Source organism: Martes martes (genome assembly GCF_963455335.1).
Source record: "Martes martes genome assembly, chromosome: 2".
Classification (NCBI taxonomy): domain Eukaryota; kingdom Metazoa; phylum Chordata; class Mammalia; order Carnivora; family Mustelidae; genus Martes; species Martes martes.
The window spans coordinates 68,284,155-68,303,504 of record NC_137889.1 but is presented as its reverse complement, the minus strand read 5'-3'; the positions used below and the strand labels follow the sequence as shown (position 1 = coordinate 68,303,504).

Sequence of the window (19,350 nt, the reverse complement as noted above, 5' to 3'; positions counted from 1 at the left end):
AAACCACCTATTTCATAGCCTCTCTTCCTCTCCCAAACAGGAAGCTCGCAGTCTCTGAATATTTCTTTTCAAATCATAAACATTAGTGTGCTCAGCTGTGAAATGATGGCATTGAACCAGATGATCTTACTCTCTCCGTTCCAGAACCATGAGATTCTTTGATTTCCTATCAGTGACATGAGACAAGAGCTAATTTCTGTTCTTTGCCTTGGTAATCTTATCTCCCAGCCAAGCCCGCATAACCCTATTCTGACGTAGTGATGAGGGTGCGAGCCACATCCTTTTGATACATTTATTTAATGGACCGGGTATCTACAGAGTGCTTTTCATGTGTACAGTAAACCAGCATCTGGGGACACATAAAAGAAGTACAAGAAGCATCCTGTCCCTTGTGGCACTTCTAGCAGCTGGCTGCTGAGACTCACGCGGCGAACCCAGTGCAAGGCTGCGAGGGGCCAGCGAGCTGCACTTCAGAGCCAGAGCTGAGAGAGGCAGGTGTGTGCGTCGGGGCAGGGCTTGAGCCCAATGGGGACTGTCCCAGGACATAACAGATGAGTATATTCTGCACAGACCGGACGCAGGAAGAATGATCCAGCAGGAACCAGCAACAAGAACAGAGGCCATGGAAGGCACTGCTCTGACCTCACGTCTGCATGTGAACACCTCAGGGGAAAGGAAGGTTAACATGCAAGACAGGGACAGACAACGACGACGGGTTTCCAGAGACAAGGGAGGGAGTCTGGTTTCTCTTCTGCAGGCAACAGGCACCCATTATGGGCTCTTCAACACGGCAATGCCATCTAAACCACTCCTCTTCATTTTTTTGTGATATGAATTACTACTTGCAAATCTCTAGAATTTAGAAAGGTTTTATTTCTGTCAACCTGGTAGAGAAAACTGGTCTGAGTGTATCCTCCCACATGCACGATCACCCAGCAGAGTTCTTCTGGCCTCTCTGCCCGCCTCACTAACATCTCCCCCAGGAGAGGAGGAGTAGCTTGTCATTCCGAGGTGCCTGTCCCTTCCTCTCTCTCTTCTTCGGGGAGCCAGACCACCAGCAGGAAGTACACATTCTTCTCTGCTCCTCCCACCACAGCTTCTATGGGGCGTCTGGCAAGTCTGTCCGATCCTGGGGGTCGATATTGGCGATCTTCTTTTGTTTTTTGTTTTTCCTTTCTTTTTAAGGATTTGTTTATTTGTTTTAGAGAAAAAGCACAAGCAGGAGAGGCAGGGGGAGGGAAAGAGAGAACATCATGTGGGCTCCAACCCCACAGCAGACAGAGCCCAAGGCAGGGTTTGATCTGAGATCACTGCCTGAGCCGAAACCAAGTGTGGGACGCTCAACCAACTGAGCCACCCTGGCACCCCAATATTAGGCAATCTTACCCGCAGGTTAAACCCTATGCTCCAGCATCAGTTTTATTGATAACAAAGGCCCTACACTGACCTTCTGTCTCCCTCACTTGTAGTTCTCAACTTATCAGAACTCAGATGGGGAAGAAAGTCCCTGACACCTCAATTAGACCAGATGGACTTTTCTGAGACTGTGTAACCTTAGCTATGCACGTGCAGTTTCCACTCATTCCTGTAAATGCTTTAGACTCCAAGGCCAGTGCTTAGGTGAAATAGCACTGTCACTCCAGACATGGCCAACCTATGGCAAATGACAACATTGTTCCCAAAACAAACATACGGAATCAAACAGGCAGTCCTAATAGGGAACTTGGGACAGCAACTCAACATTGATAGCTGCTGTTTTGGGCCCTCAGCAGCATGAGATACAACCCCCTCCCCAACCCCATCCTGGCATCTCCTCTCCTCGGCCCCCAGAGGATCCAGCCAATACAGAGTACGTCCCAAGGCCACATGGCCCCACAGCACCAGGTGTGACTTACACTCAAGTAATCCTCACAAACACATACCATCCCTTCTTCCCTCTTAACCCTTTTCTGTGTTGTTGTTGTTGTTTTAAGATCTTATTTATTTTTTTTGAGAGAGAGAGTGAGCATATGGGTGGTGGAGGGAGAACAGGCTCCCCGCTGAGCAGGGTGTCCCACACAGGGCTTGATCCCAGGACCCTGGGCTCATGACCTGAGCCAAAGGCAGACACTTAACCGACTGAGCCACCCAGGCACTGCATCCACAATGTTTAAATAAAGATCTATATTCTATCTTCTCTGAGGTAAACAAGCAAGCTATACATAAGATGAATGCTTAGTGAAATTAACTCTTCTAGGGAGCAGCTATATTTTAAAAGGATTAATGTGTAATGAGACTAAATGATAACACGTTGATTAGGTGAGGTTGAAAATTCCAAGAACGCATTTCCCAGCTGGAGCCTCTGTCAACATCCCTTCCCAATTGATTCAATCTCAGCCCCCTCCAAGGACAACTGGGTACACAGGTCATGAGTTACTTATATCTTAGGCGCCATGTCCAAAGGAGGAAAAATACTGTGTATTTTTAAATTATCATTCATTATTACCATTATTAATAGTAGCTCCAGAAATAGCTACCATTTGTGGAGTCCCAGCTCTGTGCCATTCATTATCGTGCCTCATGTACATTATCTGGGTTAATTCAATCTGGCCTTGCAAAGTAGGGGTCAGGGTCCTCATTTCACAGATAAGAAACATGAGGTTCATAAACTTGCCCCCAAAGTACACAGTAAGTGGCAGAGATCAGATTCCCCAGAGACCAGGTCTGCCTGCTACCAAACATCATGTTCTTTGTACTATTTTGAGGAAAAGCCAAGATAAGAAGTCTAATGCTTCCTTGGCATTTTTATCCCCTATCCTCTAAAAACTGAGTGAAAATACTTTGAAAATTGTATTGAAATTGAATTGTATTAAAATTGAAATTGAAAATAGTTGTATCAACTATGTGGGCTAATTAAGGTCAAAGACACTACCTCCCATTAAAGAGTTGAGTTATGGTATTTTGGAGGATTTATACCCATCCCGGCCCTTTTACCACTCTACCCCTCCTCCAACTCATTCAATGATGTTTCTCAGAAGCCAGCTGATCCCAGTCACAGGTCGGGACTTCACTCCAGAAAACAGCTTCTCTGAAGAGCTCACTGAGCACCTTCCTCCTGGGAACCATCGAAAGAGCTGAAATTGATTGTTGAGCCAACAAGAAAGGAGAAAAATGCTCTTAAGAGAAAAAAAAAAAAAAAAGATGTAATGTGAAACACCAACTTTCCTACTGTCACTGGACACCTGCCAACAAGATAGAATCAAACCTAAGATTAGGACAATTATAATAATACATTAAACTGCCACTCACGAAAGCATTAACTTCTGGCCTCACTGCTCCTGGCTATCCCAGAAAATACCATTCCTCCGACCTTGGTCATACACCAAAATGGACTCCACCAGCACCAGCTGGGGTTGCAAAATGGAGTCTTTTAGATGCAGTGACTACCTCAATACAATCCCAGTACAGTAAAACTTCTGGCCCCAAGAAGAACAATGGTTTTCAAATACAGATCTCCAACGTTCACCTTGATTTGGAATCCAATGATTCAAACACATTTTCAAGAACATCATACCGCAGTTGTTCTTAACCCTGAATCTATGTTAGAATCACCCAGGGAGCTTTTAAAAAATACTCATGTTTACATGCCATCTGGGCCCAGGTAAACCAGAATCTCCAGGGATGGGACCAGGCCTCCCTGTTGATTCTGATGTGCACCGGGATGAGAACCCTTGTCCCAAGGATGCCTACACTATGCAGGTGCTAAGATGCCATCTAAGATATTTCAGCTGACAGAGTAACAAAAGTCAAAACAGAACGAAACAAAACCAACCAACCAACCAAAACAAAAAAAAACAAGCAAAACCTTGTTTTTTTGCTGAGCAGTACTCTGTACATATAAGGCTGATAATCACATTCCTTCCAAAGCAAACTCAGGCCCAGGAGGTAAAGGAGTGCTTCAGGTCACATGGCAAGCCAGTGTTGAGACCCCTACCCTGTGTTACACAGTCATCAAATTATCCTGCTTGAGCAATGCCATCTTCTGCTACCTGCCACACAGGGTAAGTATTGTGCAGAGCTTGAGAAAAGAACAAAACTTCTATTAGAGGAAACAAAGGAGTAATGTGAAAGCTTCCAAAAACTTCACTTATCCAACTGGACTGCAGAATACTGCCCATTACTAAATTAGTTAATTGTCCAAATGAGTACTCGAGAATTTCCCAAGAATAAAAGCAGGGCTTGATTAATTCCCAACTATTACGGGAAGACCCATTATAGAAGAGTCAATGTTTTGAATTAATGAGAAGGAGAATCCAAGTACTGGTTGAAAAAAAAAGGTTGATAGTATACCTACTTCCTAACCCTCCTTCCGCCATTAAAAAAGGGAAGCAGCAGCATGGTCAACACCCTGCCCTGCTTTCAGCACAAGGAGGTACACAGTGATCTGACAGCATTCTGGGCTGCTAACCTCACTCTCAGGATATGAATTAAGGGTTCCAGGGGAGAATCTGCAGATTAACTAAAAATACTGTTCCTTTCTTCCTTTTAAAGGAGGGCCACCAAAAAATTAAACCCAGGAGCCTCTTCATGGATCCACTAGATGGTGCAAGCTCTCCTTTTAGAGCAGACTTACCAAGAGGAGAAACTCAAGCAGGACATCAAAAATTAATATGGGTGCACCTAAACAGCCCCTGATTACATAGGAGCCCTGAGAGAAAGGGGATTTGCTCTCAAAGAAATCTAGTTTGCAATTAACAAAAGCATAAGAGAATTTTTTCTAAATTCTGCACCGGGAGCTTATGAGTTAATTTATGCCAAGGAAGGGATCATGGAACTGAGATTTACTTCCAACAGGGAAAATGGAAAGAGATGACAATACTGAAGCCTCTAGACCTGTAGTTCTGGGTTTGGTCCAAGCTTGGCTAGTAATCAGCTGTGTGAGCCTGAGCAAGTCACTTAACCTCTCTGGTCTTCAATGTCTTTATCGGAAAAAGGAGGAGTTGGAACTAGACAATCCCTGGGATTATGTCTAGTGCTAATATTCTGTGGGTGTATATAATATACTGTGTTCTTATCTCCAATTCAATCTTTCCATTTAGATTTGGGAAGAACTTCACACATAAAGGATACGCTTCATGAAACCACCCAGTCTGTAAAATTTGCTTAAACGAATACTAATTCCTTTACTGATAGGCATTTCTAGAACACCTACTGGGTGCCGAGCATTGGGCTGACACCTCCATCAGGGATAAGGACATGGAAACAAAGGAGTTCCTCATCTTTACGCCACATAGAGCTCCTCTATAAAACTGAAATCAAACACGTTTCAAAGTTATAAACTTCATAAACTCTGACAGAATGCTATCTTCAAAGGAAAAAAAAAACTGGACAGCTAAATCTATTAGTTCTATTAAAGTACGTTATCACAAATGTAAATATCACACATGCTTATCCAGACAGTTGAACGTCTTGATAAATAACCATGAAAATGATACATTGCCAATTATTTTTAACTTGATAGATATCTCTCAATCTCTCATTTTGGACAATGTCAATTCTGGATGTGGAAAGCACATTTTAAATATGACTCTTACAGCCATCACTGATTCTTGAGTAATATGTTTTAATTCCTTTTCCTTCTGCTTCTTTCTAGAAAATTCTATATCTTCCTTTATATTGTTTCAGTGATATCTGTCTCAAATCTGGTCATTCCCATTGTGGACTTGCACAACAAATAAGAGGTATCTCACTTTCAGCAAAAGCCATGCCTGCCCAACCCTAAACACGCCTTCCCTCAAGCACCTCAGTATTTTCCCACTCCATGCCACCCAAATGCCAGCTGTCAGCCAAACATCAGGCCATCAACCTGATGAGACCCCCAACAGCTCCTACTACTTGATCTCTCCTTACCTTTTTCCTCTCTCCCTCCCATTTGCTTCACACACACATCACTACCTAGTCACCATATCTATGTTCACACATTCACTTACTCAGAAAATAGGAAAATACCTATATGGACTAGGCCGTGTGCTAGATATGCTGCTATACTATTTGTACAATAAATGGACATAAAAATAAAGAGATGGTCTCGGGCGCACCTGGGTGGCTCAGTGGTTAAAGCCTCTGCCTTCGGCTCAGGTCATGATCCCGGGATCCTGGGATCGAGCCCCACATCAGGCTCTCTGCTCAGCCGGAGGCCTGCTTCCCTTCCTCTCTCTCTGCCTGCCTCTCTGCCTACTTGTGATCTCTGTCTGTCAAATAAATAGATAAAATCTTTAAAAAAAAAAAAAAAAAAGAGAGAGAGAGAGAGATGGTCTCTACTCTCATGACATTTGTCACCTAGTAGGAGAGTAAACCCACAATGATCTTACAAGGCAACCTTTAAGTGCCACATGAGTGATAGCAACGAAATTCTAAAGATGTGAAGAGTGACTGCCTACACCTGGCTGGATCAGGAAGACTTTTGGAAGGAAGTGCCATGTGGTCGGGACACTGGAGGATGAGAAATAATTAGATAAGGTAGATGGAAAGGAAAGGCATCTCAAGGAGAGGAAAGGCATAAGCACAGGCGATTAAGTGGAAATCCAGTTCCTACTTGACGTACAGTACGTGGTCCAAGATGGCTGGACTTGTCAGTCTCTGGAGAGGGAGATGCGAGGAAGTTCAGGGTTAGCCTGGGAAAAGATTCAAAGATTCAGAAGATTTACTTGGCAGAGTCCAGTCTAGCCTTGGAGTTATTTCTCCTACTACTTTGATGCCTACGGTTCTCTGCCTATTCCCTCCTGGAAATATGTCAAATTTTATAGATTACAGATTAATGAAAGAGCTACCTGGTGATCTAAAACTATGATTCTCCAACAAGTACCTAGTAAGAACTGAAAAAGTAGCAACAGAATTAACACACACCAAGCACTAACTCTCCAAGCAACACTGTAAAATATCAACTCATTGAACCCTCATAGGTCCTGTAAAGAGAAGCCCTATCATGTCATCCACATGTTACAAAAGAGGAAAACGGCTCAGAGAAGTCAAAGTGCTGCCCAAGGGCACAGAGCTGGCAGGTGGCAGGGCTGGGGCATTGACCCCAGCAGCCTGACTTTGAAATTCACACCATGTTAAATCCTTCGTGTATTTAGCCTTACTAAAGGCAAAAGGTCAGCCTGGGAGTCACTGAGCGGAGCTCGGCAGCAGGTTCAGAAGGGTTCTCACAGAGCAGAAAACCTCTTAACTTTTCAGCGTGAGCCACAGTAGGCTCAAAATTCTGTGTGCTCATAATATTCACAATTGCCAAACTGTGGAAGGAGCCAAGATGTCCTTCAACAGAAGAATGGATAAAGAAGATATGGTCCATATATACAATGGAATATTACTCAGTCATCAGAAAGGATAGATACCCAACTTTTGTATCAACATAGACGGGACTGGAGGAGATAATGTTGAGTGAAATAAGTCAAGCAGAGAGAATCAATTATCATATGGTTTCACTCAGATGTGGAACATAAGGAATAGCACGGAGGACCATAGGGGAAGGGAGGGAAAACTGAAGAGGGGGAAATCATAAAGGGAGACAAACCATGAGAGACTATTGACTCTGGGAAACAAACTGAGGGTTACAGAGGGAGAGGGGTGGGGGGACAGGGTAACCGGATGACGGGTATTAAGGAGGGTACGTGTTGTGATGAGCACTGGGTGTTATCTGCAACTAATGAATCATTGAGCACTACATCAAAAACTAATGATGTACTAAATGCTGGCTAACTGAACATGATAAAAAAAAAAAGGATAAGGAAGATTAATTAATTAATTAATTAATTCCCTAATAAAGAACTCAGTCACCGGATACCATTACATCTAGGTTTATGTCAACGAATAAATGTGCCTTCCTCTTTGCTCCCTGTTTAACGTCTGTTTACTCCAGCCAGTGTTCCTGTTTGGTTTTGGGTTTTGGCACATTATTTTAAAGACACAGCATTATAAAGACAGCGACACCCCCAGGACACCAAGAAGCTGGCTTTGGGCCATGGATCCCAAGGCCAGGTCACTCTTTGCACTGTGAACATGCAAAACGAGACGGAAGATTTGGGCCTAAATTCACCTCACAGTATGCCTAGGCCTCGGCGTACCACATGGCTTACCTGGAGCCTCATGTCTACAAACTGTTCAAAGACAGTGGTTCCAAAGGCTGGAAACTTAGCACTAGACCTCAGATATTAATTATAAGATTATCGTTAGAAAAAAAGAAAAGTGAACATTCCGATAGCTTCTATTATAATCTATTCCTACGTTCTCAGAGGCTTTCCACAACAAATACTCGACATTTCATTATGTTCCACAGCTGATCCGCAAGGGATGCCTCTGGGATAAACAATCTACTCTCTTTGGCTTTTCTATATATTGATGAGGAGAAAAGTATATTTGTAAATGGATCTAAAATGCCTGAGTGCATCAACTTCCCACTTAATAACCAGGAATATGGGAAGTGAAAAAAAGTAGTAATGGTTATAGTGAAATGAAGAAAATCTGGCAACCCCATCTCTGTTAGTTATAGGGAGCACTCGCTTCCCCTTCTGCCCACAGCACCAGGGCATGGTGGGGGGAGGCCCAGTCAGCAGCACAACGATGATGCATTATATGCATTATATCATACATTATTATATTACATGCATATTATTATATATAAAATATATGTGTAATATATATCATTACATATATATACCCATATATGCTTATATACATATACATGTAATATATATCATTACATATATATGTACATATATATAATCATAATATATATCATTACATATATATTATGTACATATATATTATTATATTACATGCGTATTATTATATATAAAATATATGTGTAATATATATCATTACATATATACACATATATGCTTATATACATACACATGTAATATATATCATTACATATATATGTACATATATATTATCATAATATATATATCATTACACATATATGTAATATATACTACACATATATTACATATATATGTACATATATATGTAATGATATATATTACATGTATTATATGATGTATCATTATACTGTAATATACATGACACCAGTGTATGGCCCATTTTCCCACTGCCAAGCTGACCACATTACCATTTGAAAGAAGTTTTTGTGGTGCTGATATCACTGTACACACATCTTCACAGTATTACACAGGAGAGCAGATTTGATTTCACAGTATACATAATGGCACTTGTCCAACACCCTGAACAATGGGAGGTACTTCTCACAATGGAACACTGCACACACTAGGGAACAGACAGCCATTCTTAGAACCCACACACCAGAACTCAACAATGTCCTTTCACTACTCACCTTAGATGCTATGACTACTAAGTCTGTAAATGATGAAGTATTTTGACTTGTGCTATCTGCTTTGGCGGCTAAAACAGCTCCAGAGGGAGGCAGAAGAGACTGTATCCCCTTTTGAATGCCTAGCTCGTTTGGGAAAGTTTCACTGCTGCCCAAAGCTCTGCTCTCTACCTCCTCATCTGATCTCACAGTCTTGGCAGGCTGCCAGCATGGGGTTTACCTTAAACAGGGTAAGCCCCTCAAGATGGCACGTAAAACAGGGACCCGTGTCTTCAGAACCCTCGTCCAGTGAAAGAGCGTAAAAAGCCAACATGCCAGCAGATGGGCTGAGATCAGTACCATCACCCAGCGTGGTCCATGCAGCTCCTGGTTGCTGGCTAACAAGAGAAGTGTCAGCCCTACCTATTGAATCAGATCCTGCAACTCAGGATTTTGAGAGTAAGAAGTTCCCAGGTGATTGTCTTTGCACATTTACACTCGGGAATCTCTAGCACCTTGACTCAGAATAAGCAGGCGAAGAATTCTAGGTACAACAGAGTTGACATCACATTCTAGAGAAAGAAGGAAAGAGTAAATCCAAAAGTTTGGCTGTCTGTGAGATGAGATGAAAACGGGTGAAGGAACAATAAGCCTAGGACAGATTCCCTGTCCAGTAACACAGTGTCACGTGAAGGCTGTCTCATTTCAGAGACCCAGCTGGTGGAGTTAATGGGTGATGTGAGTGTAGTACTAAGTGCCGGAGACAAAAGGCACTTTAAATGCAGTGCCTCACTGATTCTTCCCAATGGCCCACTAAGGCAGGTACTGTTTTACCCATATGTAATACATAGAGATGAAAGTACTTGCCACAATCACATTGCTAGTTAAGTAGCAAAGAGCCAGAACTCAAACTAAAGTCTCTCTGGCCTCAAGACCCATTTTTTGAAATGTTAAGCTAGACTGCTTCCCCAAAGTGTGTTAATCAGATACAATGTATTAACTGAATATATTAGATGGCACGCACTTACCTTCAGTTTTTAATTAATAAATCAAGGATTCCCAAGTCAAAGCCTGTTAAAAGTGCCACTAAAATCTTCCAGGTCTCTTTAATGGCTGCCTCTCAATGGATAGAGCAAGTATTAACTGAAGCTGGCCTGCTGGATAGGATTGGTTCAGTCCAAATTCCAGGACACTACTGCTGCTGTGTGTCACACAGCTGCAGGCCCACGACAGGACGGGCCTTTTAATTACCTCACTCACCTGGCCACCACTGACGGACCACGGCGATTCCTACGTCTGGCCTCTTGGCTTGCGCAGTACTCTCCTATTTCAACCCGGGGTGACTGAGGAGACAGAACGAATGTGCGGGCCACTGCCATTGCCTCTGCCATCCTAGCTCCTCTGTCACACCTGAATCCCTGGCATCAGGCAGGGAGCACGAGGCTATATTAGAAGCTGGAGATGGCAGCAGGCACGTCAGGCTCTCCTATTGAGCTCAAGCATCCACAGCGTGCGGCCTCCCCAGCTGCCAAATGGCCCCGAACGGAACACCTGCCCCCATGCCCGGCACCACTGGAGCCTGCCTCAGGCTGTGAGGCAAGAGCAGCAGCTTCTAGAAGGAGTGACCTCATTTCTCTAGGGTATCCCTGAGACCCCTTCACTTCACACCAGACTGGCGCTCTGTGGGCCAGTTGGGCACACAGGTAGGCTTTCAGCATGGTGGAGGATGGAATCATTTTCAATGCCCGGGTGACTCTAGGCGTAGTAAGAAACAAAGTTCCATATGAACAAGTATAGCTCAATATCATTAAAGATGATGGAAGAGGAATAAGCAGCTAGCGGGGGGGAGGGGGGGGAAGAGGGCAGAGGGGTAGGCATATATCCAGAGCCTTTAGTGATTGGACACTTGGGTCAATAATGTAGAGAATGACTTTTAAAAAGCAGATTACTGGGATACCTGAGTGGCTCAGTCGGTTAAGTGTTTGCCTCTGGCTCGGTCATGATCCCAGGGTCCTGGGATCGAGTCCCACATAGGGCTCCCTGCTCCACGGGGAGCCAGCTTCTCCTTCTCCCTCAGCCTGCCACTCCCCCTGCTTGTGCATACGCTCTCTCTCTCTCTCTCTCTGACAAATTTAAAAAAAAAAAATTAAAAATAAATAAATAAAAAGCAAATTACTGAAATGCATAAGTAGAAGTATGAAACAGAGAGACCAAAATATTATTCCATGACATGACATGTCATGTCATGTCCATGACATGACAATCATTGACAGTTTCCCTTGAGTCACGGAGCTCCACCCCAGAGCTGGAGCCTAGTTCGGAGCTCCATGACTCAAGGGAAACTGTCAATGATTTAGCAAAGAACCACCACATTCGAAAAATAAAATCCCAAAATTCCAGGGCCAAGAGGGCATCCTTATTCCATGCTTTCGATTCCTTCTTTTTTCCAATTTCCCACTGAAAGGAATGCCCTGCCCAGTGATGTTTTGCAGCATTACTGGGACCAGACACAAAACTTCACAGTGTTTTTCATCAGGAACTGACACGGACTACAGCAGTGTACCATGCCGGGCCTCCAGAGATGCAACAGGAACTCAGCCAAAAGAGCTGGCAGGGGCTGGTCTCTGCACTCTGGCCACTCCAGAACCCCATCCCCACCTGCTCCTGGACTAGAGGTGTGTGAAGAAGGGTGGATAGGAGACATGGAGCGAAGGGACACTGACGTGACAGGCTGCTCTGCTCACTCTGCCCTGGAGACCAAGAACAGTAGGACCTAAGAAGTCAGCACACACCTCCTATCACCTCAGCACCCAATTACAGCTCATTAATATGTATCAGTAGTGATCACTTGAAGCCAGTGTTTAATTGCTCTTAAAACCTTCAGTCACAAGTTTCACTGGGCATAAAAGTCAAAAACATCCCCAGCTAGTGAGAGCCCCGCTGGGCTCTCGACGGGTCCCAGCCCACCCAACCCACAGACACACTAAGAGCACATGGGTGACACACAAGTGTGGCTGCTCCCAGCCTCTCAAAATCTCCATCTTCTGCAGTCCCCAAAAAACTTTCATCCATCAACCTAAGTCAATAAGCCATGAGTTATTGAGCTCACAGGATACAGATCATGAATATGTATGTGTGTGTTTAGAAGACAAGATTGTAAAACAAATGGGCTCCACGGTGGCTTAGAGGACGCCAGTGCATATGCCTTAAAGGAAACGGCTGGAATTATTCTACCTGTGTATATTGTTCAAACACGGTTTCAGCACACAAGAGACTGTGGGAAAATCCAAGTTTTCTTACAGATTTTTGGCTTCTGTTTTTCCAAGCACACTTGTATAGAATACCTTGCTGAGTGAAAACAGCCGCCTGCTCTTCATAAAAACCAAAGAAAGGTACAGGCTTTCTTCGAGGTCACAGGGATCCGTGCAAATGCCTGTGAGCTGCATGTGGGAAGGGAAGGTGTGTCATTCATTATTTTCCCTGCCCTCCCTCCCTTCCTTCAGCACACTCCCCCTTCAACGTCTCCTCCTCCAACAACTACACACAGCCCCAAACTTCTGCCTAATTTCCTAACAGTCTCCAAAAACAGAGCCAAGAAATCCACCAGAGAACATACTAGTTCACAAGACATTTATTTGACCAAAATAATATGACTGAGCCCCCGATGTTATTCCTACATCCTTCCCCTCCAGATGCCTTGCTAGTCCCCTCTTTCTTACCATGCTGGGGCCAGGGCAGGCCCTGAGGCGTCTCCTGTCCGCCCAGGAGCCCTGAACAACACACCGGCACAGAGATTCTTCCAAGCTAGTAACAAGGACAACCAGCTTGCCTCACTTCCAGTTCTAGCTCTACAACACAGCCCGATCACCACGTTCAAAAGGTCTTCAAAAAGATCACCTGCAGGGGCGCCTGGGTGGCTCAGTGGGTTGAAGCCTCTGCCTTCAGCTTGGGTCGTGATTCCAGAGTCCTGGGATCGAGCCCCACGTTGGGCTCTCTGCTCGGCGGGGAGCCTGCTTCCCCCTCTCTCTCTGCCTGCCTCTCTGCCTACTTGTGCTCTCTGTCTGTCAAATAAATAAAAATAAAATATTAAAAAAAAAAAAAAAGATCACCTGCAGAGGAGGGACTAAGCTAACCTGGGCTGAAAGCTAAGAGTCTGGCTTTGATACTCTAAATCTGAGGAGCAGGGCAGGTCCCTCAGGCCAAGAGATCCCTCCAGTGGTGGAGGATTTTCCAGCCACCTGCGTGGAGTGCACAGTTGATCGCAGGGTTGACTAGCGGAAGGCCGAGACCCATGCACGCCCATATTCAGGGGAGGAAGGGGGAAAGTGAAGTCTGTGCTGCTCACAGACTCTCCTAGAGAACCAGGAGAAGGGGAACAGAGATCCCCAGGGAGTCAGAAGTCTTGGGTTCGTTAATAAAGCAATTCTTTAAAATCCCAATACTTTTCAACAACGTTTAAGTGCATTTAATGATCTGGCCAGGGTAAAGCTGGCAGGCGCACATGGGGAAAAGAAAAGAAGTCATCCCTTTCAGGTAGTCTGGAAGGGTTTTAGGGTAGTGAGCAGGATGATACCTTCTCTCTAGGATCTTTGTTCCTTGTACCCCTGTTTTCTTCAGCCCTCTCCCTCCTCCGGAACGCCCTTCCTTTCTGCTGTTTTTCGGCTCACCGCCACACTCCCCACACGCCAGCCATACCTGCTGCCTTATTTTGTCGCCCGCAGATTGGTCCTGAGCCTCTTACCCCCGGTGCCCCTCTGCAGGGAAACTGCTCACCTGGGAGTCAGGTTAGGGTCCCTCCCGGTCCTCATTCTCCCTGCCCCTGACATGACCACAGATGTCATTTCCAGATGGCGAGGTTTCTATCACATTGGGTCACTGGGTGAAGAGAACATGGAGAAAAGCTACCTGCAACCGTCCAGCCCATACTCCAAGGCGGACAAGCAGTGTGAACAAACAGACATCTCTTGTTTTAGCCCGAGATGTCGGTTTCGTTCGTGACTGTGGCCTCCTCCTTTTGACTGGTGTACTAAACTCCTTCAACAAGCACATCCTGACCAAAAAGACCACGTGCATGCGGGGACCATTTGAACTTCTGAATATTCTGCACACAAGGAAGCAAGTATACAGGTCCATCGTTTTCACAACTACAATCAGGAAAGCCATGGAAACCAGCCAACAGTTTGGAAACACAGAAACCCACCTCTTAGACCTCCAGCTACAGGGAGTGAAAGCCACCACGGGCCCCTGCTACTGTACTCTGAAATCCTCACCACACATCCCACAGGCTGTCTCCCCAGAAGACGCAGGCCTCCTCTAATGGATCTTCTCAGAGTACAGAGCACTTTAAAGAGGACACGCCAGCCAACTTCTCCCGCTCCTTCCCTTGGGGTCACATTTGCACTGCAGTCTGACAACTCTCTGACAACTCTCCCTGCTCCCTATTTTCTCTCTCACAAGCATTTCCCCTAATAAAATCCTTGCATATTTAATCCTCTGTCGGCATCTGCTTCTTTGAGAACCCAGACTAATACAACCATCCCGATGAATATTCAGCCTTGAAAATTTAGCTTTAATAAATTAAACATACAAAGACAACAGAACTCACTCTTGCTGGTTAAGGGCTATCGAAAGTCATAAATAAACAGGTTTGTACAACGTGACGTCCACATCTATGTCTGGCTCTAATTCCTAAAGGATCCACAGGAACATGGTATCATTTTTTCTAGTGTGACTTTTACAAAGTATGGTTTTAAACCTATCTCCAACAATTGATCTTTTCCTAAATGTCCAAACAGGCTTCCAATCCCTTATTCTAAACCCTGGAGACCATGCATATCTTGGAATTCAAACTTTTCATAGTTTAGAAAAGTGATGTGTACATTGGCCATATTTGACTAACCCAGCAGGTCCAAGGCCGCACTCTATAATCAAATACATTACTATTTCTTCCACAAAACATACAAGTTATGAACACAAGTGGAATAAAACCAAACAGCCTCAAGATAGTTCAGGTAAGGGTTTGCCACCAAATGAGTTCAGCAAAGGTTAGGTTGTGCTGCCATTTCAATTATTAAAAAGGAAAAAAATTAGGGGTTTTCTAAGCTTTTCAAATTTCTGAGTTGTGGATAAGGGACTATGGACCAGTATATCTGCACTACAAAAAAACGTGCAGCCCTTTGAAAAAAATCAAATACACCTTTGCACTAACACAGAAGAATGACTGGTCACAACCCAGCACTGGATGGAGAAAGCACGTAGCAGAAGGACTCAGAGAGAGAGCACTATATCCTGCACACACAGACTGGGGAGAGGTGAGGGAGAGACAGCCTTCACTTGCCAAGCGCCCACACCCCGGGGACCTCTCATTACCCACAACTCTTCATGATGACTTCATCTCTGGTTAGGAAATGCTGTGGAAATACAGTTTATGAGAATTGATTGTGATGTAGGCATATGTCTAAGTATGAATTTATTTCTATTATTTATGAAACAGAGAGAATGAGTTCACCTCTGCAAACCACCTACATGTTTGACATGGCCAGTAACTAAAATGTCATGCATAAATTGGGAGCTGAGGGCATACACAATGGAAATTTATTTAGGATACTACATGGAACACAAAATATGAAAAATCTAGACAGAAACTCCTACAGTAGTAGGCCTGAGACATCCAGGTATCCCTTCCCTTATCAGAGAAAAGGACACTGGCTCTAGGAGGTGAGTGCTCTCACTAGGAACTCCCCCAGAAGCACCCAGTTCTGGACTTCTTCCTTCATCTGCCTTGGGGCCCATGTCTGGCCACTAGCAGGAGGCTCCTTCTTCAACCACTGAGAGCCAAGAGCCAGAGGGGAGGCTGATCACCCTCTCCCTTGCCCTGCCTCCTTCCTAAAAATTTTCATTCCAAATGATTAAAACACACACACACACACACACACACACACACACACCCTGATTGGGGAGCAAGGAGAAAAATAAATTAGGGAGGAAATATTCTCCCTAGTCTCTAAATAGCCTTGGGAGAAATTGCCTGCAATGGATAAAAGTTAGAGAATTTTAATTAGGGGTTAGAAATTCAAATCTAATATAGCAACGTTCCCTTTGCATTTTATGTAATCAGCACTGACTGTATTTTTTTTTCACAATAAGGATGTATTCCTAACTTCATGATCTTAAAAGACCTCATATTTTAATTATAGGCATAAGAGAGCAATATTAGTTAATATATATAAAGTGCTGTTAAAATTCCCTGTGAACCACTGCCTGGGAAAGCATCACGTGCCAGCACTCTACCTGCCACCTTAACAAACCTCATTCCACTTGTGGGCTGTTTATTTAGCGTCCCAAGTCCAAGGCTCTGTCCTTGGCACCGGAGATAGCCCGGTGAACAAGGCAGGTGTGAACCTGACTCACAAGAAGCAGGCAAGCCACTGTGGAGACAGCCATTAAACAAGTTATTGCACATTTAATGATTTGATTCCACTTGTGGTTAGTGCTGTGAAGGAGTAGCACAGAGGGACCAGTCGGATCCTCATAAGAGTCTCTGACGTGGAGCCCATCCTCAATTATGGATAAAGAGTTATCATTAATATTTGTAATATTAAGGTATGGTAATTATAGTAATGTAAAATATCCCGAACAAATAATCATTATAATTATCACTATTACAATAATGACTTGGGAAATTATTTTATATCAACTGGTCAATGAGGAAGGCATGGAACTAAATGAGGAAGAAAGTCTAAATGTGTGCGAGAGTATATGGATAATGACTCCCAAAGAATTTTAGTAGCAATGTGGTATTCCTTCACAGAGGAGAATTCCTCCATGCAGAGGCTTAGAGACCTTCCATATAAGACATCCACCACACCTCTGGAATGGCAAGACACCAACAGAAGGACAACCTGAAAACAAACATGAGGTTTGCATTTTCACAAGATATGTCCTTTATTTTCCAAGACAGATTTTATTTTGAACACTTGGTCCCTCTAGGCCCATAAACCACTAAAATCAATATTTGATGTATAAGCCACATCCAAGATTACCTCTTGAACTTAGAAGTAACAAAAATATTTAGAAGCATCAATATTTGATGTATAAGCATCAAAATTTGATGTGTAAGCCACATTCAAGATTACCTCTTGAACTCAGAAGTAACAAAAAGCACACTGTCAGATCGGGAACACTCTTTGTTTTGGAAAATACTGCCACTACATGCAAAAGGCAGTAAATGGTAAAAGACGAACATCTTCTATCAGGACCTGTGGCTCTAAACTTGAAGCCCCATTACCACGGCTTCAAAGTTGCCATTATAAGGCATTCTTTGATTCTGTAAAATGAGAGCCCATAGAAATGGTACTTCCATATGCAGAAATGTGGGCATCCCATCAAAACAACATGTGATAAACTTATTGTTTATCTCCCTATGAGGGCTGGCAACTCTACTAACTGGACAAAGATTCTCTGAACTCAATACTCTATGTGTCTCTTTACTCAGTGAAGAAAAACTTATAATTAGAATTCTAGGTCCATGGGTGTCTCCTGACAGCTCACAACGGAAATGCTATCAGTTGATTTATTATACAAAATGAGAGCATCATAAGGAATCCAGAGTGGTGCTAATGAGACAGCCAACCTTTGCCGGGACCTTAACTTGCTTCACTTTAAGTTTTACTGTCACAGAATTGTTATAAAAACATCAAGTTCTATTAAGGAGATGGCAAATCCATGGCCCCTGTGTTATCCTGGCCCCTTTCCCCACCACAGTAAGCCCTGCACTCTCTAGGACAGGCCTGGCCTCAGAGGACAGCCCAACAGAGTGTTCTAAGAAGCCACTACCCATGAACTGACATAAACACAAGAGTCAGAGTCATTTGCCAGTCCTCAGGTAGACTGTCTTACTCAACGTTCCACGATGCCGTGTTCTATGACACCAAACGGATCCCAACAGACTTCAGCTGTCACCACCATTAAGATCTATCTTTCGTATTGCTGAGGAAAATGAATGGAATGAGAAGAAGAATCAGGCTAAAGTCACCATCGAGTCAATTACACTGTTCACCATCCTCAGCTTCCGTCAGCTGTACCATCAACAGATAAGAGCGCCTCAGCCAATCACTGACCTTGTGGAGCGCAGGAGCCAAGACCGGAACCAAGAATCCATTGTAAATATAATTGACAAGCTGATTGCGAATCAAGGGGTGAGCCACCTAAGAGAGAAACAGGCAGTCATGAAAAAGGCAAAGAGTTTCATCTTTAGGTCTTCTTAAAATCACACATTTCTGTGAACATCCTAAATTCAAAAAGGAAATTCAAATCCTGGCCGTTTATTCCATGGTTAAAAAATAATTCAGACTTCAAACTGCCACATAATTTTTTCAGATGGTTTATTCCAATATAAACAGCTTGGACTTTCAAATTTTAAAATTGGTAATTTTAATTTTCAACTTAAAAAAAAAGCAGATAAGAAATAGACTGAATATGTGTAAGGAACTCTTAAATTAAAATTAATGAATTGTAAAGTATCATTTTGCTCTATAACTTCATCTATGTCCTAATCAACTTGTGCCTATTTAAAAACAAAAGTATAACTGTCAAAGTGGATAATTCAATACATTTATTATGCTGGCAAAAAGAATTTGTGTTGAAGATGCATTTTCTACCCATCATTTATATTGAAGAGGGAGGCATTTAGAAATTCTTATCATAAAAAATAAGAATCTTTTCAAAAGGAGAAAACATTACCAAAAGTACACTTCCTGTATTTCATTTTTAAAATATATTTAGCATGGATAAGTCTTTATTAGTATCTTTTGTGAGTAATCTTTTCAGTGGTACCCCCAAACAATCAAACAAAAATCTTTAAAGGATATGACCTCGATTTCAAAATATAGTATAAAATATATCATTTCTCTGCCTTTAACCATGCCTGTTAGCTTTACTTCTCTTTCTTAAAAAAATAATAAAATCAAACAATAAAGTGAAAAGCAATTTCTAGGGAAGTAAAGCTAGATCTTTAAATTACTGATAATCTCTCTCTGTGTGTA

At 43.2% G+C, this 19,350-nt stretch overlaps 1 protein-coding gene across 1 annotated transcript in view; it reads right to left on the bottom strand.

Annotated features, from left to right (window-relative positions):
- The window catches only part of FHIP1A (FHF complex subunit HOOK interacting protein 1A), a 244,968-nt gene that overhangs the window by 38,019 nt on the left and 187,599 nt on the right, over nucleotides 1-19,350 (bottom strand). Inside the window, exon 6 of the mRNA XM_080796952.1 lies at nucleotides 18,427-18,513. Coding sequence (XP_080653078.1) covers nucleotides 18,427-18,513 — 87 coding nt within the window. The remainder of the gene's footprint in view (nucleotides 1-18,426; nucleotides 18,514-19,350) is intronic.